Source organism: Tamandua tetradactyla, chromosome 6, assembly GCF_023851605.1.
Source record: "Tamandua tetradactyla isolate mTamTet1 chromosome 6, mTamTet1.pri, whole genome shotgun sequence".
In the NCBI taxonomy this organism is placed as follows: domain Eukaryota; kingdom Metazoa; phylum Chordata; class Mammalia; order Pilosa; family Myrmecophagidae; genus Tamandua; species Tamandua tetradactyla.
This window is the reverse complement of record NC_135332.1, coordinates 12,682,041-12,701,676: the sequence shown is the minus strand read 5'-3', so window position 1 is coordinate 12,701,676 and position 19,636 is coordinate 12,682,041. Positions and strand designations below refer to the sequence as shown.

Sequence of the window (19,636 nt, the reverse complement as noted above, 5' to 3'; positions counted from 1 at the left end):
TGAGTGTTGATTTTAATAGAAAACCAGGTTAGGGTAACTCAGGGTGGACATGAATTAGTGAACACCAGAGAGACTTTTTAAAAGGAATTTGTGAATATTGGCAAGGGGGGGTGGGGCGGATAGAGATCTTATAAGAAGAAAGGCTGGACTCCTGGCCTGCTCGAATGGGATGTGATGACACACACCAAAGGATCAGAATGTGGCGTCTGCAGGGGCTGGGGTGGGCGGTGGGGGACCTGCACCGTGACCCACCCGTCTGAGGCACTCGATCAATGTTTGTCAAAGGAATTCGCAAAGGAGGCCGAGTCCTAATGTTGCCTCAGTTTGATAACTCCCATCTTCCTGGTTGCCGTGATCCTGGTGTGGGATGCAAGCCAGGAATCCAATAAGCAAAACCAGACAGCGTGAGGTAATAATACCAGTGAGGTTGAAAGCTGGTATGTCAGAAAGCCCGGCCTGAGGTGGTAGGAGACCTGCCTCCTTGGAGATGCTTCCCGAGTCAGCTGGGGGGCGTGTCTGCGTGGGGGTGGGAGGGAAGTAGTGATTTCATTTGTTTGATGAAAAATGACCTGGATGTTTCTCTGATCCTGGAAACTCCCTAATTAACCGAGGCCAAGGAAAACAGGATTAGGTCTTATTACTTTTATGATGGCTTTGCATCTGCTCAGAACGAGTTAAACTGGAGGGAACAAAATAATAATAATAATAATACAATAATGATAATAGTAATGAGGATGTAATCTCATTCCATTGTTTCAGCAGAGGATCCAGGAAGGCTCTGAATCATTAAATGAGTTAATAGAACATGCTGCCCGCTGGTCCTCTTGAAACACGGTTTTACTTTGGCTTCCTTCGCATTGTAAATGAAGACCTCATTTCTTTGGTGCATGCTCATACTAACAGAAAGTTTGCTAGATTAAATTAAGACAGGCAAGTCACCACCTCTGGCATTCTGTCTTTAAGGACAAGCCACTGATTTCAGGTCTAATGTCCCCAAAAGGGAAGGGCTTTTGCCTTGAGGCAGGAGATTAAAGCAGCAACAAACACTCTGGCAGAGTGGGTGACGCGCGTAATTTTCTGTTTGACTAACGGGGTGGCAGTTCTCACGATTCTCCTACTTAGATCTTTGGGGACACGACACTATTCCTTGGCCTACTTCTTAGGACTGCCAAAGAAGCACTAAAAACAGAGCCGCACAACAATCAGCATTTAAGGATTTCTTTCGGTGCTCAAATTCTTCCGTGAATCTGGTGAATAAATCCATAGGATCATTTTCTTTTAATGCAATGTATATTTATTGTAAACAATAATATACAAAAAAAAGAAGAAAAGAAAAAAAAGGAAAGGTAAGTTTCACAGGGAGAACAAAAAGGTTTGGGGTTGGGGCGCGGGGGAACAAGCGAAACAAACAAAACACAAACACAAACCAAACCTTACCTAAAGACAAAATATGATTTAAATGCCAGGTTTCTTAAGTTACAGAAATATTTTTTTTTAAAAGATCTGCTTTTATACAGAAATTGAAAGATGCCATATTATAAGAGTGCTTTAAGATTTTATTCTACTGACTTCTAAAACTGTTAATATATCTTTTTTTAAATAAAAAAAAAAAGTTTGCTGTCTTTTTTAAAAAGCAATCCTCAAACTCTCCAGCCACAAGCAGCAAGGTCTGCGGGCTGCTGTCAGTCTGCCGATTCCACCTCCCTGCCCTCCCCTCCTCTTCCAGGACAGTATGCCCAGGAATATTGATAAGACACGCTTGCACTGTTTTGTGTCACAACGCACACACACACACATGCGCAATTTAGGCAGCCCAAAGATCTGTGGCAGAAAACACTGCAAATGACTCAGTGATACACTACATTTGCAACCTCTCATTTGTACAAAAAGAGAAACAAGTTTCCAGTTTGTTTTCAACAAAAACAACAAAGGCAAAAAAAAGGATGAAAAAAAGGCATTTGTACAAATCTAGGCCAAGAAATCCAGAGAAACTCGTTTTTAATAATAATAAAAAAAGATTAAAGAGATAAATAAAAAAATCGGTTACAGTTAAGAACATAATTTAATAACAGATGACCCTACCCTTTGAGGAAGGCTCCAACAACCTATTTTAGAGAAGGTAAATTAAAAAGAGAGAGAGCAACAATATTCTTTTCAATGAAAACCTCTCCTTATGAAATAAATACTTTTAGCACATGGAATGTCTTCAAGGGTAACTGCTGGTGTTCAGAGAGGCACAGGTGACGGTGGGAAAGCAGGGACCCCAGTGTCCGTGCCCCACAGGCCAGGGCAAAGCACCCAGAGAGCACTCAGGGCACTTACTGGCTGCTGAAACATTCCCCAAACAGGTTTCTGTCCCCTTTGCTTGCCCTTTTGCTTTTTTCTTAAATCTGGAGCAACCAAGCAAAAGCAAGAGGAAATGCACTAAAAGAGAGCGCATGAGTCTTCCAGCAGCACTTTTTTTTAAGGCTCAAAGTGTTTTTCTTGTTTAAAAAATATATATGTGATAAAGCTTACCAAATGCTTCTCTAGACTATTGTTTTCTCCCATACTTGCAAAATAAGGCCTTTATTTTTCTTTTTAAGGCAGCTTCTCCTTAATCGGAAAGCCTTCAGAATTAAGCAGAGCGAACTCCCAAAACCGATCACCTAACACAATTTGTTTTTTATGTTAATGCACCAACACACACACCTTTTTTTTTCTTTTTTCTTTTTTTTTCTTGTAAGAGGAAGCAATTCTGTACAAAAATACTCTGGTTGCAAGAAGAGCTAGGGCACACTGTTCAACTAAGAGTAGTTTAGCTGTTGGAAAAATAAGAGCATTTAATTTTTTTATCTAAAAATATGTATAAATCCCCTCAAAATGGTAATGAATCATACACAGTACATACTAAAAATATTTAAAATAGAGAATATTCCTCACAGAGGACTTTCTTCTTTAATTACTGCTAAAAAATAATTACAAAGTCCAAACAAGCAGAGAGATTGAGCAAACTGGTCACGCGATTCTCCATCATCCTCCAACGCGGGCTTTGCAGAAGGGGTGGGGGGAAAAAAACCGTTCGCAGTCGCCTCTGCTGGTTCCACGAGCCTGGGGGCGACGCGGCCACCGATTCGCCAAGAAGTTGATACAACAAGGCGCGCGCGTTTGGCTCGAAAAAGGTTTTTGTCCCGGAATTTGTGTACGAGTTGCCTTTAGCTTGAGTGTCTTTAAGGGATGAAAAAACAAACAAACAACAAGCAAACAAACAAAAAAAAACGAACAAAACCAACAAACCAAAAAACAACGTCCCAAGGAAAATTCTGGTCGGTTATTTTATTTTCTTCGGTTCTTTTTTATGCTCATCGCGGCCATCCTCACCCTTTGTTCTCAAGGTCTGGTGAGCTGTGTGTAGACCGGCTGTTCCCAGTGCTGCGGGCTGTGGGTCTGCGGGATGGAAGGGACCCCGGAGGTGTCGGCGATGGGGGTGTACATGGGCCGCTGCGCGGGGTTCATGTAGGTGAAGGTGGGGTAGAGGCCGGAGCCCTGGCCCGCCGCGTGGCTGTAGTAGGAGCCGGAGTTCTGGTGGTCGGTGTAGTCGTACTGCGAGCGGGTGATGGGCGGGTAGGAGGGGCTGTAGTGCGGAAGGGTGAAGGGGCTGTAGCCGATCTGCTGCGGCGAGTGCTGCTGCTGCTCGCTGTAGTGGCTGGGACTCAGCTGCTCGGTCTTGATGTGCGTTCGCTGCGACTGGCCCGGCTCGCCGCTCAGCGGGGTCAGCGCGTGCGCCTGCGGCGGCTGCGGGGGCGCTGCCTGCTGCTGCGGGGGCGCCTGCGGCGGCTGCGGGGGCGCCTGGGGTGCGGCCGGGGCCTGCGGGGGCTGCTGCGGGGGCGGCGGCGGCGCTTGCTGCTTGGACATCCACACGTGGCCCGCGCCCGCCGGGGTGGCCGCCGTGCTGCTGATGCCGTAGCTGCCCGTGTAGGTGACCTGGCCGTGCGTGGCCGGCACCCCCGGGTGGCCGTTGGGCGGCAGGTACTGGTCAAATTCGTTGACGTCGAAGGTCTCGATGTTGGAGATGACGTCGCTGCTCAGCTCGCCGATGTCCACGTCGCGGAAGTCGATGGGGGGCTGTCGGCCCCCCTCTGGCAGGGAGCGCCCCTCTCGTTTCAGGTCAGCCTTGCCTGGCTGCACGTCGGTTTTGGGGGTGGTGGGTGGGGTCGGTGGACCCTGGGACTGCCCTGCAGGCCATGAAAGAGGAAGAAACCCGGGAAATCAACGAAAGCCGCAGGCGAGGCTTGGAAACCCTTCTGGGACCCTCCCGACGGCGTGCAAAGGACCCGCACCTGCGCGGGAGGCAAACCGCGCAATGATTAACCCTCCAGCACACAAGCGGCCTCCTTTTATCAGTTGAGGGGCCGGAAGAACGAACTGCCACTTGTAGAGGGACCCTGTGTGCTTTAGGGGTGGGGCAGCGAAGAGGAGAAGGGGGGAGTCTTGCAAAGCTGTAAAGACATCTAAACTTCGCAATAAAGGATTAATCACTTAGGATGCAGGGACTGAGTTGTGTGTGTGTGTGTGTGTGTTTGTTAGGTGCCTCCTGGGGCCCTGAGCAGAAAGGGGAGCGCGCTCAAGCGCAGGGGGTAGTGCTTCCCTCTCTGGAGAGAGCAAAGTCCCCCAGCAGAGCCTCCCAGGGCCGTGCGGGCCGCGCTGGGGGTGGCCTGGCTCGGGCGCCGACCGGGGACTCACCCGAGTGCTCGCCGGGAGAGTGCACCTCGCTCATGCCCGAGGAGGAGTGAGGCGAGTCGGCCTGCAGCGCCTTGAAGATGGCGTTGGGGGAGATGTGCGTCTGCTCGGTGGCCTCCTCGGCCTCCGCCTGCCCGTTCTTCACCGACTTCCTCCGCCGCGGCTGGTACTTGTAATCCGGGTGGTCCTTCTTGTGCTGCACGCGCAGACGCTCCGCCTCCTCCACGAAGGGCCGCTTCTCGCTCTCATTCAGCAGCCTGGGGATGGCGGGGGGGGGGGGGGGCGAAGGGGGGAGAGGAGGGAATGGGGGGGTCCGTGAAACGCGGCTGAGCTGTCAGGCCCGCGAGGGTGGGCGGCGGGGACACCGTCACTCGTCTCTTTACCCCTAGTGCCTTTCCTCCAACCTCCCAGCTCTGCAGCCACTGACGCAGCTCCTCCCTTTTTAATAAACAATCACAATAATAAAAGAAAAAGAAGCGACAACAACAACAACTCTTCTTTTTGAGTCTGGCCGGAGCAATCGCTCCCGCTGCTGCGGTTCTGAAGCCCTTTGCTGCTGCAGCCATAACTTTAGATCTTCCCCCACTACATTCTTTAAAAACTTTCCGCAAAACCACTTATATTGCAAGAAGCCACCCCCCCCGACCCCCATCCCCTCCTCCCCCCCATTTCGAGCCGCCTCCCTCCTTCTTTCTCCCCTCCCCGCGAGGACTCAGGGGTCTCCCCTAGCCTGGGGTTCTATCCCCGCCCAACCCCCATTCCTGTCAGGGCAGCACCAGAAAGCACACTTGAGGGGAGGGAGAGGCAAACTCCACTTCCCACCCAAACACTCCCCACCCAGGATTGAACTTCACGGCCAAGGGGTTCGAGGCTGGCAGCCCCCTCCCACCGGGTCTCTTTCAAGTCTTCTTTCATCCTCTGCCTATCCCTTCCCCCCTCGCTTTTCCATCAGAACTCCCCCTCCCCTTCCCCAAGAGCAATCCAAGAACTTTGTCAAAGTCCGAGCCAAGTTACACCTCGTCTCCCCCGCCCCCCGCCCCCCGCCCCGCTCCGCGCCTCCCCCTCCCCACGCCCCAAACAGCAGCTCCCTCCCGCTGGGAGGCGGGGCTGGAGAGCAGGGCCCGGCCCGCGCCCCCCGCCGCCGCCGAGCCCACCCTGCCCGCCACCGGGGCCCTACCTCCAGAGCTTGCCCAGCGTCTTGCTGAGCTCGGCGTTGTGCAGGTGCGGGTACTGGTCGGCGAGCTTCCTGCGCGCCGCCTGCGCCCACACCATGAAGGCGTTCATGGGCCGCTTGACGTGCGGCTTGTTCTTGCTGGAGCCGTTGACGCGCACCGGCATGGGCACCAGCGTCCAGTCGTAGCCCTTGAGCACCTGGCTGACGGCCTCGCGGATGCACACGGGGAACTTGTCCTCCTCGCTCTCCTTCTTCAGGTCCGGCTCGCCCTTGGGGAACGTGTTCTCCTGGGGCCGCGTGTTCTCGGTGTCGGAGCCGGAGCCCGAAGGGCAGGGCGAGCCCGCCGAGTCCTCGGACATGGTGGGGCTGGGGGCGCCGGACAGGCCCTTCTCCTGCTCGTCGGTCATCTTCATGAAGGGGTCCAGGAGATTCATGCGCGGGCCCGGGACAGGGGGCGGCTGGCCGGGAAAGGCGAGAAGCCGCGGCGGCTCGGGGACTCGAGGCGCGGGGCTCCTCTCCTCTCGGCTGCCCGGACACGGAGCGAGGTGCGCCCGGGGAGGCTGGCGCGTCACCCGGCTGCGGCGGCGAGCCCTTAGGAAGGCGCAGGGTGGCCCACCCGCAGCTGCCCGCTCCAAGAAGGGGAAGGCGACGTGGAGACGAGGAGGAGGGGGAGAGAGAAAGCAAAAGCGGGGGGCTCTTGCACCCCTTCTCTTCTCCTCCAGCAAAGAAAAAGGTCCCGGGATGAAACTGGCAAGTCGCGCCGCCACCGAAGTTTCCAGTCAGTTTCAAGCTCCGTTCTCCGCTCTCCAACTATCCCAGCCCAGGGTCTCTTTAATAAATACTCCCCCTCACCTTAGAAACTTTCAACCAATCACAGCACGGCTTTTCAGGGGTTGGCAGGCAGCTGATTGGAGCAGATTTGGGGGGGGGTTGTGGCACTGGGCTGGGTGACGAGAGGGGAGGAGAGGAAAAGGGAGGGGAGCGCAGCCCAAGGGTGGACGGGGGTGGGGGGGGCGGGTGCTGCTGGGAAGGCGGGGGACCCGAGACGTCCAAGTGTGTGAGTTTGCCGTACTCTCGGTAGGTCAGAATTTTGGTGCCATCGCTGCACTGATCTTTGCATGTGTGTACGTGTGTGTGCATTTCTAGCCTAAGAGCTCCCCCCTGCCTCCCCACTCCCCGCCCCCAACCCGGGCATTTCTTTCCATTGCTTTCTCGGTGGTGCCGGGGACTTAGCAGGAGTTTGCAGTATTGGAAAAGCAGCCTGTCCTTAATGCCGAGCCCAGTTTACGCGCCTGGAGCCTGCCCCTTCCGAAAGCGCTTAGAATTGGGCTTTTGAAGCAAATGTTTTGGTGACTGGACGCCCGCTCTTCCTCCGTAATAAGCCATATAAATAGATTAACATGCTCTGGTTCGCCGGGGGTGGTGCGGCTGGTCGGGATTGCGCCGCGCTCTTGCAGAGTGAATCAATGAAAACCAAAGCGCAGTCCCCGCGGAGGCTACCGGCGGCGGCAGCGGCGGTCGCGACGCCCTGGTCCCGCGGTCGCCCGGACCATCCCGCGCCACATCGACCCTGAACTCTGACAAGTCCCCTCTCCGGCCCCGGCCCTCCAGCCTCCCACCCCGCCGGCGCTCCTCAGTGACAGGGCCAAGGCTTTGACGTTCTGATCTTCGCCTCTCGGCCGGATCGAAAACGTCAGCCGAGTGGCCACTGGAAAGAGTTTGTAAACTGCCCCGGCTCGAACTTTGCTAAGTGGGCCGTCCCGGGCCGCAAGGCCGAGGCCGGTCACCGAGTGTGTATAAGGCCAAACAAATGGGCACCACCGCAGACGAAACACCCCACTTAGGCGGAGTGCGCTCTCCTTTCCAAATCACCTGGAGGGGTGAAGCGCCTGTCGTCTGGACTTTTCTCCCGTCCTTTCTGACCCACCGATAGTTGGGAGTTCTGGGGGAGGGACTGGGGGTGCTTCTGATGATATTTCGGGGTGTGATCTGTGGATGAGAACTGCTCCTAACCAGGTTGGCTAAATGCGGAGTTATCTGTTTCTAGGAGGGAGGAAAATTCTTAGTCGTCTGCGGATTACATGTCTTCAGAATCACAAACTATTTGTGACAGAATCACAAACACTGTGGACAACTATTTTAAACGCCCCCTTCCTGGCTTTTGGAAAGGTTCGCCTCAGATTAAATTCTTGGGAATCGGTCGGTATCACTGAAAAAAAGACTTGTTACTTTCTGATTTGCAAATTGCACACACCATGGCGGGATCTCCAAGAATGTTTACCTTGAAGAAATTTTAAAAGTCTCATTTTCTCTCCTTTTCTTCCGAAGTCGACTTTTTTTTTTTTTTTAAATAGAAAATGGCACTCTTCGGAAGGGAGTAAGTTATAACCCTGTTAATCAGTGTATTTACTTTTTAAACGAATGTGACTCACACTGAATAGCTCTGGTACCCTGTAGGCTGTTTACGAGTTTAAGAGACCGCAACAGGATAGCTTTATATTCAAGGCGGTTTGAATCTGCTGGAAAGCGTAAAAACAGCATCCTCCCTTCTTGGGAGGAACAAATCCCGGATAGCATGGACAGATTTCTGTGTGCTGGGGTTGTGAGTATAATTGTGTGATTCCCTGATACCTGATCCAGGAGGAGACTCAGAGACCTTCAGGCAGCAGTTTTAACCAAGATGACTGCAATTAGGTTGTATCGAATGGTAAATCCCATGTTTGCTGGCATAAAACAAGAGAAGACAACTATACCCCTAAGATATTTAGAATATTTCACGAAATTTATCAAGGTAATATGTCCATAGAAAATATATTTTGCTACAATTATGTAATAAGAGATACGTAATATATAACATTTTAAATAATAAGCGAAGGTGCTTTGTACGTTTGCGGTTCGTTTGATGCAAGCATTTCCTACTCTTGTATCTTTTGGTTAAACTACGATAAACAATCTGTTGTCTTAGATAATGGACTGCAATTTTCGGCTGCATCCAGAGGGGGCGCCAAAAGCCCAGAAACTGTACCAAAGCAGGAACTGCTGGGGAAACTTTGATAGTGGTGATGGTGGGGTGTGGGGTGGGGTGTGTTCCACTCATTCAGGACTGCTTTGCTGCTGAGATTTATCTCTGCAGGATCTTGCGCGATGTTCCCTCCCGTGCGGGTTCACCTCCGGACAGCTCAGTTAGGGGGAATTGGGAAGTGTGTGTCTATAGGAGACCAAGCTATAGATGCGCGCTCGAGATGCTTGATGTTTCCACTCTGCACAAAACCGGGAGACCGAGACCTGGAGAAGGAGCCCCTCCCCCTCAGGTGCTCAGGGCTATTCTCTTTCCTGCCTGAGAAGACAAGGCCAAGCCCGGCGTGTGGGCACCGCTGATTCGCAAGTGGGTCCGACTTGCATTTCCGCAGATGCTTACCCCCGCCGATTCCCCTATCCTTATTTAGGGGCTCGGCTCTCTTCAGTGTGACTCTCCCCAGTCACCCCAGACCCCTCCTACCTGCCTCGGGAAGATGAGTCCCGGACCCGAGAACCTCAGCACTCGAGTGAAAGGAAGTCACTCTCCATGTTCATGTTACAGATCGGGAAACTGAGGCTGGTGGCCCAGTTTTAGCCAGCACCATCTGCCAAGAACTAAACGCTCCGGGGTGCTCGGGGGTAAGGAAGGGAAAGGGCGTAGATGGAGAAGAGTGGCAGGCAACGCACGGCGCTTTACAACGTGTGCACGCCACCAGGATCCCAGCTCTTGATCAAGCGCTGCGAGGTCTGCCGCCGCAAGCGGAGACACCGAGGTGCGAGCGGATCCCAAGGGGGCACTTCGGAAAACCGAGGTCTGGGAGCCCCTCCTTCTTCTCTCCGCGTTCCGGGCCGGCGCCGGGTTCAATTTCCCCAGCCGGGACCGCCAATCCTCCCTCCGCGTCTATGCGGGAGCAGAGGCAGGAGCCCAGAGTTGCTGGCGCGGTCTCTGCGGCTCTCCGGCGGCGGCGGCGGCGGCGCAAACACGCAGTGCAGGGGAGATTTTCGCCTCCGGATGGGGGTGGGGTGCGGGCGGATGGGGTTCCCTTTGCCTGCGAAATTAAGGACCGCAATCTCCCTCTCCAAACTTCCCTGGCAAAAGTGGGGACCGTGCCGAACCCGTTTTCAGCAGGGACTCATGTCCCAGGAAGGGTTTGGCTGGGGTGTGCAGGAGCCTCTCCCAGCAATCTCAGCCCTGCGCAAAATTTTCTACAGAGGTGATCAAGAAGGGGGTTACCTCTTTCCTCTTGCACCCCCCCGAGTCCCGTGCCCTTGAAATAAAAGACCCCAGTCCTTGGTGGGACCCTCCAGGTTCCCGTACCCTGCGCTCCCCGCCGCTTGTGGGTGGTTGGAACTTTTCGCTGGGTGTGGGGCGCTCATCCTGCCCGACACCCGCTCCCCCTGCGGGGGAGCGGCAGGTAAGCAAGGCCAAGTCTCAAGACAGGCGTTGAGCTGGAAGCAGCAGCGAAAAGGAAAAAGACGCAATAAATATCTGCTTAGGCACTGAATAAATGTGACCTTTGGATAGTTTGCTGGTGTATGCATGTGGGCACGTGTGTATTTCCCAATTGCAGGCCGCCAGACCTCCCAGCAACACGTTCCATAAACGCGTATGAATGCGCATTTCTCCATGTGTGTTTCTCCCCAAACGGCGCCCTACTTTGTGTGTGTGTGGGGGGATTTGTCCAGCACGTGTCACCCAGGACTGCATTAACCCAGCATCTCCTAAAACTGCAGACTACAGCGGGCACTTCAGTTTTGTTTTCCTTTTCTGTTTTCTAAGAGAAAGACGAGTGCTGTGCGCGGGAGGTGTGGCGAGAGGGGGGTGTCAATTGCCAAACTGTCCCCTACCCCCCGGGTGACCGGATCAGGTTTTGGGACGCCGGGTGGCTGTGGCCCAGTGGAGCGCCCCGGGAGCGCCTTACGGAGCTAAATTCAGAGACTGGAGGACCTGTCTCCTTCTGGGTGGCCAGCGAAGGGGAAAGTGGAGGGATGTGGGTCTCGGGCCCCAGGAGCAAAAGGACTGCGATGCCAGAGGGAGTGTGCTTTTCCTTTTTATCCTTTTCCCTAAAAGATCTGTCCTTAGTCGTGGGACTGGGGAGTCCTGGGCCAATCGAATCCCCTAACGTATCCCTAGAATGCCCCGCGGGAAATTTTCTAGGCCCATCCCCCCCCCCCCCCCCAACTTCCCTCCTTTTTAAATCGTACAGGCGTTTTCAGCCAAGGGTGTTTTTTGCCTCGCTGAATTAACAATACAAATAAAATAAGCTTTCACGGCGTCGGCGCCTCCTTTGCGGTGGGCTTTGGAGGCCAGGGGTACGCTCCTGCCCCAGGAGCTGCTTCCGAAGACAACGGATTCGCACGGGAATTGTCGCCTCCCGCTCGAGTCACCTTTCGGTTTCGGGGTGTCTGGTCCCCGGGAGGGCCCAGAGCGAGGAGAGGGAAGATTCTCAGGCAGTGTTTGTACGCATCGTGGCAACCACATCGCAGCTGCGCCCTCTAAGATGCCCAATCGGGTGGGTCATTAGTTCGGGTCTTTATTAATCGGGGAAAATATTTCCACGGGACCCCGCAAAAGGAAGAAATGATATTGAAATTCAATTCCGAAGGTAACTGTCAGAATTAAATACGGACTATTTCGTCGTCTTCAGCAGGACCCGGGACACGCCAGGGCAGAGCGCATCGGCCTGGTTCCTGGGACCCATAGCTCCAGCGGGCCAGACTGGGCGTCGAGGCTGCTGCGTGCCGCGCTGCGCTGGGGGGCGGCGTGAGCAAGGCGCGACGGCAGAAGCGCCCAGCCGGGTCGCCTGCAGGAGGCCCGGGGCCCGAGCGCGGGTGGGTGGCGCGTTTTGTCCCGAAAGCCTCGAGAGGGCTAAGGTCAGCACCAAAGTCTCCAGCTTCGGGGAGGGTGACCTCAGAAAGCCGGGAGCTCTGGTGTTGGGAAGGTTCTGGGCGCTGTGACGTCAGAAAAAATGCTGGGGGGTAGGGCGGGGAGGCGCCGGAGGGCACAAACAGACGAGAGCTTCCGGAAGGGGGGACCCGCGAGGCACCCGGGTCCCGCCGCGCTGCCTGTCCTGTCGATGCTCACTTCAAATTAATTTCCTACTGCGCGTCTCTGACGTGGAAACTGCAGGAGACACTGGGTTGCACTATTGACGGACTTCAAATGGGTTTGTTTGAAGGGACGGGCTAGGGGTGTCCCGGGGACTCTGCGAGATCAGGGGTTTTTGGAAAGCAGAGGAAACTTTTTTTCTCTCTCTCTGCCATTTTTCTCCCAAGGCCCCTTTTCTCATTGATATGAAAGGAATCCGTGGACTCTTTAATGCCTTTTTTTTTCTGTTTCCTTCTTTCTTTTTTTTTAGTGGGGAGTGACATTTGGACTGGTATAGGCGAGGATGGCTTTGTGCCCTACCCACAGTTATTAAATCAAGACCCAGGAAATCTCACACTGTCCCTGCTACTATCTTTAGGGTAAATGTGTTTACATTCAATGGGAAAGGACAGGTTGTTTTCTTTCACACTTAGTTCTAGGGCTGGAACAGCCCCCCCCCCCCCCATTCCTAGGTTGGCTGAAACGCCAGGGAAGTCCCCTCAGAATGCCTGAGGAAAGCGTGGACTCTGCACAGAATCTGCTTCCCTTTGGGGTGTCCCTAAAGCTCACAAAGTTGTCAGAATAGGTTGGCAGACAATCAGATTTAGTATCTCACTGGTTTTAGCATCCACTGGTAAAGCAGAGACAAATAAGCAGTTACTTCAACTTAGGTGGAGGGAACTGCCACCCTAAATTCAAATAGAAGGGCATTAATTTTTCCTTCAAAAAAAAAAAAAGTGATAGCTACAGGCCTCTTTTCCCTTCACTACTCACTTTCTTTGAGCAGTGGAGCCATCTCACAGGTTGAGATGTTTTCCTCTGCCACCAGGAAGGAAGGGTTATGTCTGACTGGGGTTGGATCTTTCTGGTAGGAAAGAGAAGCAGGGCAGGTGGTCTTGGCTTGGACACTCCACTCAGGCCTCACCCCATGCCTCCAGGGTGGGGGTGGGTTCCAGAGCCTTCTGGGGGAGTTCTGAACAGACGTTTATGTTGAGCCCCAATTCTATTGAAAGTATGCACTGTCACAGAGCAGCAAGCCAGAAGTCACGGGTGCTTGCAAGTCTGAGGGATGTGGATGAGGATAGAAGCCTGTGCAGGGATTGGGGGAATGGGGTGTTCGTTCTGGGACCCCCGATGACACAGAGATCTGGGGAGACACTTCGCTGAGTGGAGTGATACTCTCCTGGCCATCCTAGCTCTGTCCTGGCCACTCTTTCATTAGTCACCTCACTCTCAATGAATGCCCAACGGAATCCATTCTCAGCCTCAAATAAATCAATCCAGTGCGTACTGCTGGAGGGCCTTCTCTCTGCGGTTACTATCTCCATGCTTTGTATCCACTTAGGCTCAGCCTCCCTCCTCTCCACCCATGCCCTGCTTTACCCTCTAGTCTGATTATGCTTGGAGACTCGTTCTCTAACTCTTTTCACTGATTCTCTTTCCTGAAAGAACATGTGGGTCGCAGAGAGCTGCCTCCTCTGCTTGCCCCTCCATCAGAGCGCTGGGGGGGGGGGGGCAGCAAAGCGTGGGTGAGAAGTGGTACCCCAGGCTTCCCAGCTCAGGAGTGGACTCCCTTCTGTCTACTCCCCCGTGGTCCCAGGATCCTCCCCACCCCTGGTGATGCTGAGCTGCTCCTTCCACTGAGGCCACCATTCCTCCCCCTGCCCTCCACTTTCTGGTCCAAGCTCAGCAATGCCTTACAGTGTGTGGTACACTTCACTCTCTCTTTGGGGGACCTTTGCCAACCAGCACAGTGGTGATGACAGTTTCCAGATGATTTTCCAGGAGCAAAAAATGTCTTCTGGGGGAGGAGAGGGAGGCATTGGCTAAACACTGAGTGGGCTGAACACTGTGGGTCCGGAAGAGGCCCAGGGAGGTGTAGCTTCTTGGGCTCAAAGGTCTCTTTTTCCCCTTTAGATTCTGCCTACAGCAAAAGTTGCTAATTGCTTCTTCTTTGCCTGGCACTTGGGTGGCTCCCTTGATTCTGAATCTTCCCCCAGGAATTTAGGGCTGAGGAAAGCCTGGCTGAGCGTGATGTCAGGGGGTACCTTTGTCTCCAAACTCATGTTCCTCAGGACTGCAAGCTCGGGCAGAGGACAGAATAAAAGTCACCTCCTCCTTCTCCTGTCCCCGGCCCCCCTCCCCCTGCCCCAACTTCACTTCTTCCCCGGGGTGCTTTGATTCTCAGTCATCCATCCCTGGAAGTTCGTGAGGTTACCTTTGGTTCTTAAGAGTGGCTTCAAGAGGAAAGATTGGGTCCTTTTTCGATTCTGAAAAGTCCTAAGCAAGCAGTTCTTCTTTGGAGGCGAATGATTATGGATTTGTCTCATTCACTCACCCTAAAAGTCACACTCATTCCTTAGGCCTCTTTCAGGCTTTTGGTTGTTTCTCAGTGGCCGAACTAGCCCAGCCCTTCTGGATTTGCAAGATTTTCCTTTTTCATATACTATCGAGCCTTTCTTACAACCCTTTCTTGCAGCCTTCCTCTTCCTTTTGGGGAGTAGGACATCTCTCCTAGATAAAAGCTGCCCTTACCGACTCCTGTCTTGGGAAAGATGTGAGACTTCATGCTATGGACTAAATGACTATTAATTATTCATATATTCTCAGTCTCAGGGGCAGCCAGATTTTAATAGGGGATAGAGGTCCAGTTCAAATGCTAACCTCTCTGTGAAGTGATAAGGACTCTCCAGCAATAGCTATTTGTTCTTTCTCTGTTTTTCTTCTTCTTTTTTTTTTGTATGCTGTATGGCAGGGTCACATTTCATTATTTTTCTCTGTGAGTAGCCCTTTATTGCAGCACCGTTTGTTGAAATTTTTTTTTTGCTGTTGTTTGTTTGTTTTTGTTGGTTGATTGATTTATTTTTTTGGGACGTGCAGGGGCTGTGAATCGAACTCAGGTCTTCTTCATGACAGGCGAGAATTCTACCACTGAACTGCCCTCACACCCCTTTCTCTGAGTTCTTTTAAAATTTTGTTCATGCCTCTATTTTGCTGGCATTTGTCCTTCGTGCATATATACCCACTGCTAGACTGTGAACTTCCTGAAGCCAAGGACATAGTGTTATTATCTTTATATTCCCAGAATGTGCCACATAGGGTTTGCCAAATAAATGTTCACCAGAGAAATGAATGACTGAAACTTAAGCCAAATAAATGAATACCTAATGGTGGAATGTCATATGTCAGAGACATAGGAGCACCTTGACCATTTAGATGGGTGTCTTTATGGCTCTCCTCAAAATGTGTCCTTTAGATGGGTGCCCACGTCACTTATGAGGAAGTTTGCCTTTGCCCCCAAACCCTTTTCTAAACCTCCTACCCTCTGATCTCTTTCTATAAGAAAGGGTGTTGGAGACACACCTATGGAAAACATCTGGAGTGATGGATATAGAAGCTTTCAGATTATAATCTTTGTACATTTCTGGCCTGGATTTACAGGTTTGAGAAAACAATCAAACCACAAACTGAAATCATTAGTAATGTATCAGAACCTGTAAACTCCCCAGACCTTGTTACTCAAATATACAATGACAAATATTTTTCTCTCCTTGATATTCTTGCTTACTTTTCTAAGCACAGCGCCCTGTCCGTGGCTGCACGAGTCACAGTGGTGATGCTGAGTGGTGGGGGGGATGGGTGTCAGGGGCTGATGCTGGGGAAACAATCATAGTTTGGCCTCCCTCCATAGCTCCACTAAGGAAGGCATTTTTTTCTCTCTGCGAATGGCACTGCTGTTTGTTTGGAAAAGGAGAGCTGTGGGTATGGAATTAGGGGGTGTCATGTGGACTGCACGTGTGTCTGGGCTACCTGAAATCTGTTGCCTAATCACTCCCAGATGCCTCTGGGGTCTTCCATCCCTGGGACTCTAGAAGCTCTAGAAATCTCTCCTTAGCCCTTCCTGGGGAAAAAATAAAAGTTAAAGAGAAAGAGAGAATGAAAATGTGTATATGTGGGTGCCTGGTGTATAGGTATCTTGGGGTTTTCCAGCACAGTTTGGGCCTGACACCTTCTGTCCTTCCCATATGCCTGAGACATTTGAAAACCAAATCACCCATCCCCATCCCTGCCCCTAGTCCCAAACCATCATTTATTTGGAAGAAGGAGGAGAAGAAGAAAGAGGAGAAGGAAAAAAGAGAAGGAGGAAAAGAGAAATTGTAGCGTCAGGAACTATCACATGGGTTTGAGGAGGTGGGGGATGGAGTTATTTAGATGTTAAGTGTCAAAAGTGCCACAGCTCTTTGCAGCTCCTGATGGGTAAGGCAATGCAATGAGGGGTCAAAGTCAGCCGTTCTCTTCCAGCCAATGGGCACACGGCTGTATAGGAAATGTGGGGTGCCCCTTTGGGGATTCGGAGAAGCTTCGGGGCTTGTCTGCAGGCTGTTTAGAGCCCATATTCTCCCCACTGCGTCCAGGGCACCAGGCCCATTTCCCCCATGCTGTGGTCTCTTTCCCCTCCCCCTATAACCAGCCTCTGTCTGGATGTGCCCATCGCACCTCCACACACTTCACACTGAACATCCATTCACATAAATGAATATTAGGAGCACACCCCTGAGCCTTTCACTCTGTCTCTGTCTCTGCATTGCACACATGAACACACACGCTCATTCAAAAGCACACACATTTATACCCTTTACTTTTGTGCATTTCCTATTGCCAAAACCTCATTTCATTGCTAGTGAATAGCCCTAGCTGCCATTTCATGCTTCTGGTTTTGAAGCATCTGACAGTCACTTGTCAACTAAATTCCCTGGACATGTCTAGAGGGTAGTGAGGGGGAGAGGTTAGTTCCTTTGTTTTTCACTTGAAGAAACACAAGCCCTGAATACAGTGTGTCGCTTGCTCAAGGTCGCCCAAGTTAATGGGAGGGGCAGACCTCTGGATTTGGCATTGCGGGTTCCACGCCTCCCCCCCATCCCCACGCTGTCCTCACGCTTCCCCCACGACCCCACGCCTCCCCCACGTCCCCACGCTGTCCTCACGCTTCCCCCATGACCCCACGCCTCCCCCCCATCCCCACGCTGTCCTCACGCTTCCCCCACGACCCCACGCCTCCCCCACGTCCCCACGCTGTCCTCACGCTTCCCCCATGACCCCACGCCTCCCCCACGTCCCCACGCTGTCCTCACGCTTCCCCCACGACCCCACGCCTCCCCCACGTCCCCACGCACATGCAGAATTCCACATACTGCCACGCGCGTGGGCTCCTTCTCCCAGGCGAACAGCCCAGAGCGTCCGTGGAGCCGTTCCTGCACATTTTTCTGGTTCTCCCTGGGTGCTTGCTCCAGAATGAGTTCTTCTTTGGGTCACGTAGAGACTGAGGCACCACTCTTTTACGAAGTGTGTCTCTGATCTTATCTCCTCCCTTCTCCCATAATCAGGGCTTTGCTGCTTTTGTCTAGGAGGAGCAGAGAACAAAGTGTGACTTGAACCATGCATCGGGGACCGTGTCCTCCCTTCTTTTAATTTCCTTTCCATGAGCACTTCGTTGGGTTTGCGGCAGCGGTGCACGGCTTGATTTTATTTCACAGCCACCATTCTGCTTCATTTTACACGGATGCACATTGGGATTCTTTTCTTCTCTGGGTTATGTGGCAGCCTTATCGTAGCTTGCCTGGGCCTCATTCAGATTTCCAGAATCATTTTACTCTACAAACCAGCAATGGGATATCACTGCTACAGTCTGGAAAAGTCCTCATTGCTTTAGGAGTGTCTAACTCTCTGTTGTCATCTTGATCTTCTTCTTTTCTGCTCCTTGGGATATTTTATTAATCAGAGGAAATGTTTGCAGAGCCTTTATTATGTGCTTGACAATAATATTACCTGGTAAATACATACTACCATACCTCAATCCCACCTCTACCCTTGGGAATCCTTTCAGTCTAGTTGCTATTATTTCCTTTATTTTACAGATGAGAAAGCTGAGGTTTAGATTGGTTAGCTAACTTGTCCAAAATACCATAGCTCCAGGTGGTAAGTAGTAAAAGCCACAATAACAACAAAAACAACAATGCAACAAGAGAGCAATAACTAATGCGTATTAGGTGTTTACCATGTAAAAATTCAATACAACAAATCTGTGGGCTATGCATGACGTCGTCGTTGTCTCCATTCTACAATGGGGGAAACTGAAGTACAGAAGGGGATTAACCAGCATTTCCATGTGCAGATGGCTAAGGAGAAGTAGGGAAGGACTGAACCCAGATGTGCTTGCCTGATTACGGCTCAGTGTTGAGCATATGTTCTTCCTTAGCTGTGCATCCATTCTTTCGCTCTTCAACACCACAAAGGTTTATGCACAGCCTGTAGTTTGGGGGCTCGCTTAGGCATGGGAGACTACAAACATGGATGAGCCCCATTGCTTGCTCTGAATCTTTCGGGGAGCAAGGTCATTACATAGCTCCCTGCAACTCAATACTGTTTTTATTAGTCTGCAAAATTTCCCAAAGGTGCTTTTACCCTTCCTGTGTCACTGTAAGCGCTGGGAGGCAAAAGGAATCTAGTTAACGAGTGTGGAAGGGCATTCTTTTTTTTTTTTTTTTTCATTTGCAATTTGAATTTACCCTTGACCTTGTTTCTTTTTGGCCTTATTGCTTCTGATTCTGGGTTTTGTGGGACAATGCTAATCCACATGTGTAGTCAACAGTCCCCATGCAAGATTGTCACTGGAAGAAAATGGGTGGAGAGAGGAAAGGGGCTGCTGAGGACTTCTGTGACAGATCTGAATGGATCTCTTGGACTTTGTGTAGGCATTGGCAGCTGGGGTGACCTGGCGGCCTTGTTGATTGTATGGTGATCTGCACTTTCTGTTGGTGCTAGCTATTTTCTCTTATAGCCAGTCCCCTCATCTCCCCAAACTTCTCATCTGTCCCTGCAGCTTTAGGGGAACAACATGTACTTTTGGGGAGGAATTAAGATTAGAAGCCTCTTAGTCAAACCCGATCTGAATGATAATACATCTTATTGCTATAACAATTATTGGTGTTTAAAACTTACTGACACACTTGACTTCATTTCATCCTTATACCATGTGGGAGGAGGGTTGCTATGCTAGTTTAAGGACAGAGAAAGGTGAAACACAGAAATGGGGTAAGTTGCTCAAGGGGGGCATGCAGGAGGCCGAGGAGACTTGGAGCTCAGACTCTTTGACAGGTTTGGTGCCCTTTCCGTTGCTCCACAGTGGCTTCTTCATAGGAGAAGGGTTTTAATTCAGTCTTTTAAGTTTTGGCAATTATTTCTACATGATTGGTTGGAAAAGTGGAAAGGACAAGGGTGAGGGCCATTGTTAAAGACTGTTTCCGGGGAATGTACAGAATAGACAGGATTTCAAGGGGAAGTAAAGGTCAGTTAGTAGCACGTCTTATTGACTTTCCCTGCGCTCAGATCCTGGCTGTGCGAGCCAGGGAGGCTAGCGAATTTGAGAACAATGTATAATTTAAGCGATGAGACTCCTACCACTGGAAAGTGTCCAGAGTGCTCCAGCCATGAGAGAGGGCGTGTAGAAGAGCAGTGCACATTCGCTCCCTGGACATTTCATGGATTCTAACACAGGCTCAGTCAGGACTACACAGCTACCCCAATTCACCAATGCAAGGGCAGCTTCATTTCTTAATATTTCCTGTCGCTCTGAACTG

The 19,636-nt window shown here is 51.6% G+C and overlaps 1 protein-coding gene and 1 long non-coding RNA gene across 13 annotated transcripts in view; one reads left to right on the top strand and one right to left on the bottom strand.

The window, feature by feature from the left end:
• Window positions 1–1,273: 1,273 nt before the first annotated feature.
• Window positions 1,274–6,702, bottom strand: SOX9 (SRY-box transcription factor 9). The gene is made up of 3 exons (XM_077163696.1): window positions 5,897–6,702; window positions 4,723–4,976; window positions 1,274–4,214 (listed from the first exon to the last, which is right to left on the bottom strand). Exons 1-3 carry the CDS (start codon window positions 6,325–6,327, stop codon window positions 3,370–3,372), a joined length of 1,530 nt encoding a protein of 509 aa, XP_077019811.1. The 5' UTR covers window positions 6,328–6,702; the 3' UTR covers window positions 1,274–3,369.
• Window positions 6,703–11,895: 5,193 nt separating this feature from the next.
• Window positions 11,896–19,636, top strand: part of LOC143687072 (uncharacterized) — a 56,865-nt gene continuing 49,124 nt past the window's right edge. For all 12 annotated transcript variants that reach the window (XR_013177388.1, XR_013177393.1, XR_013177389.1 and 9 more), the window contains exon 1: window positions 11,896–12,078. This is a non-coding gene — a long non-coding RNA (uncharacterized LOC143687072). The remainder of the gene's footprint in view (window positions 12,079–19,636) is intronic.

Excerpts from the sequence above, each read along its gene's own strand:
- SOX9 (XM_077163696.1), bottom strand. The coding sequence starts at position 6,327 with ATGAATCTCCTGGACCCCTTCATGAAGATGACCGACGAGCAGGAGAAG. Across the intron at positions 4,977-5,896 it reads ACGCTGGGCAAGCTCTGGAG|GCTGCTGAATGAGAGCGAGA; the intron begins GTAGGGCCCCGG and ends CGCCATCCCCAG. Across the intron at positions 4,215-4,722 it reads CTCTCCCGGCGAGCACTCGG|GGCAGTCCCAGGGTCCACCG; the intron begins GTGAGTCCCCGG and ends CATGGCCTGCAG.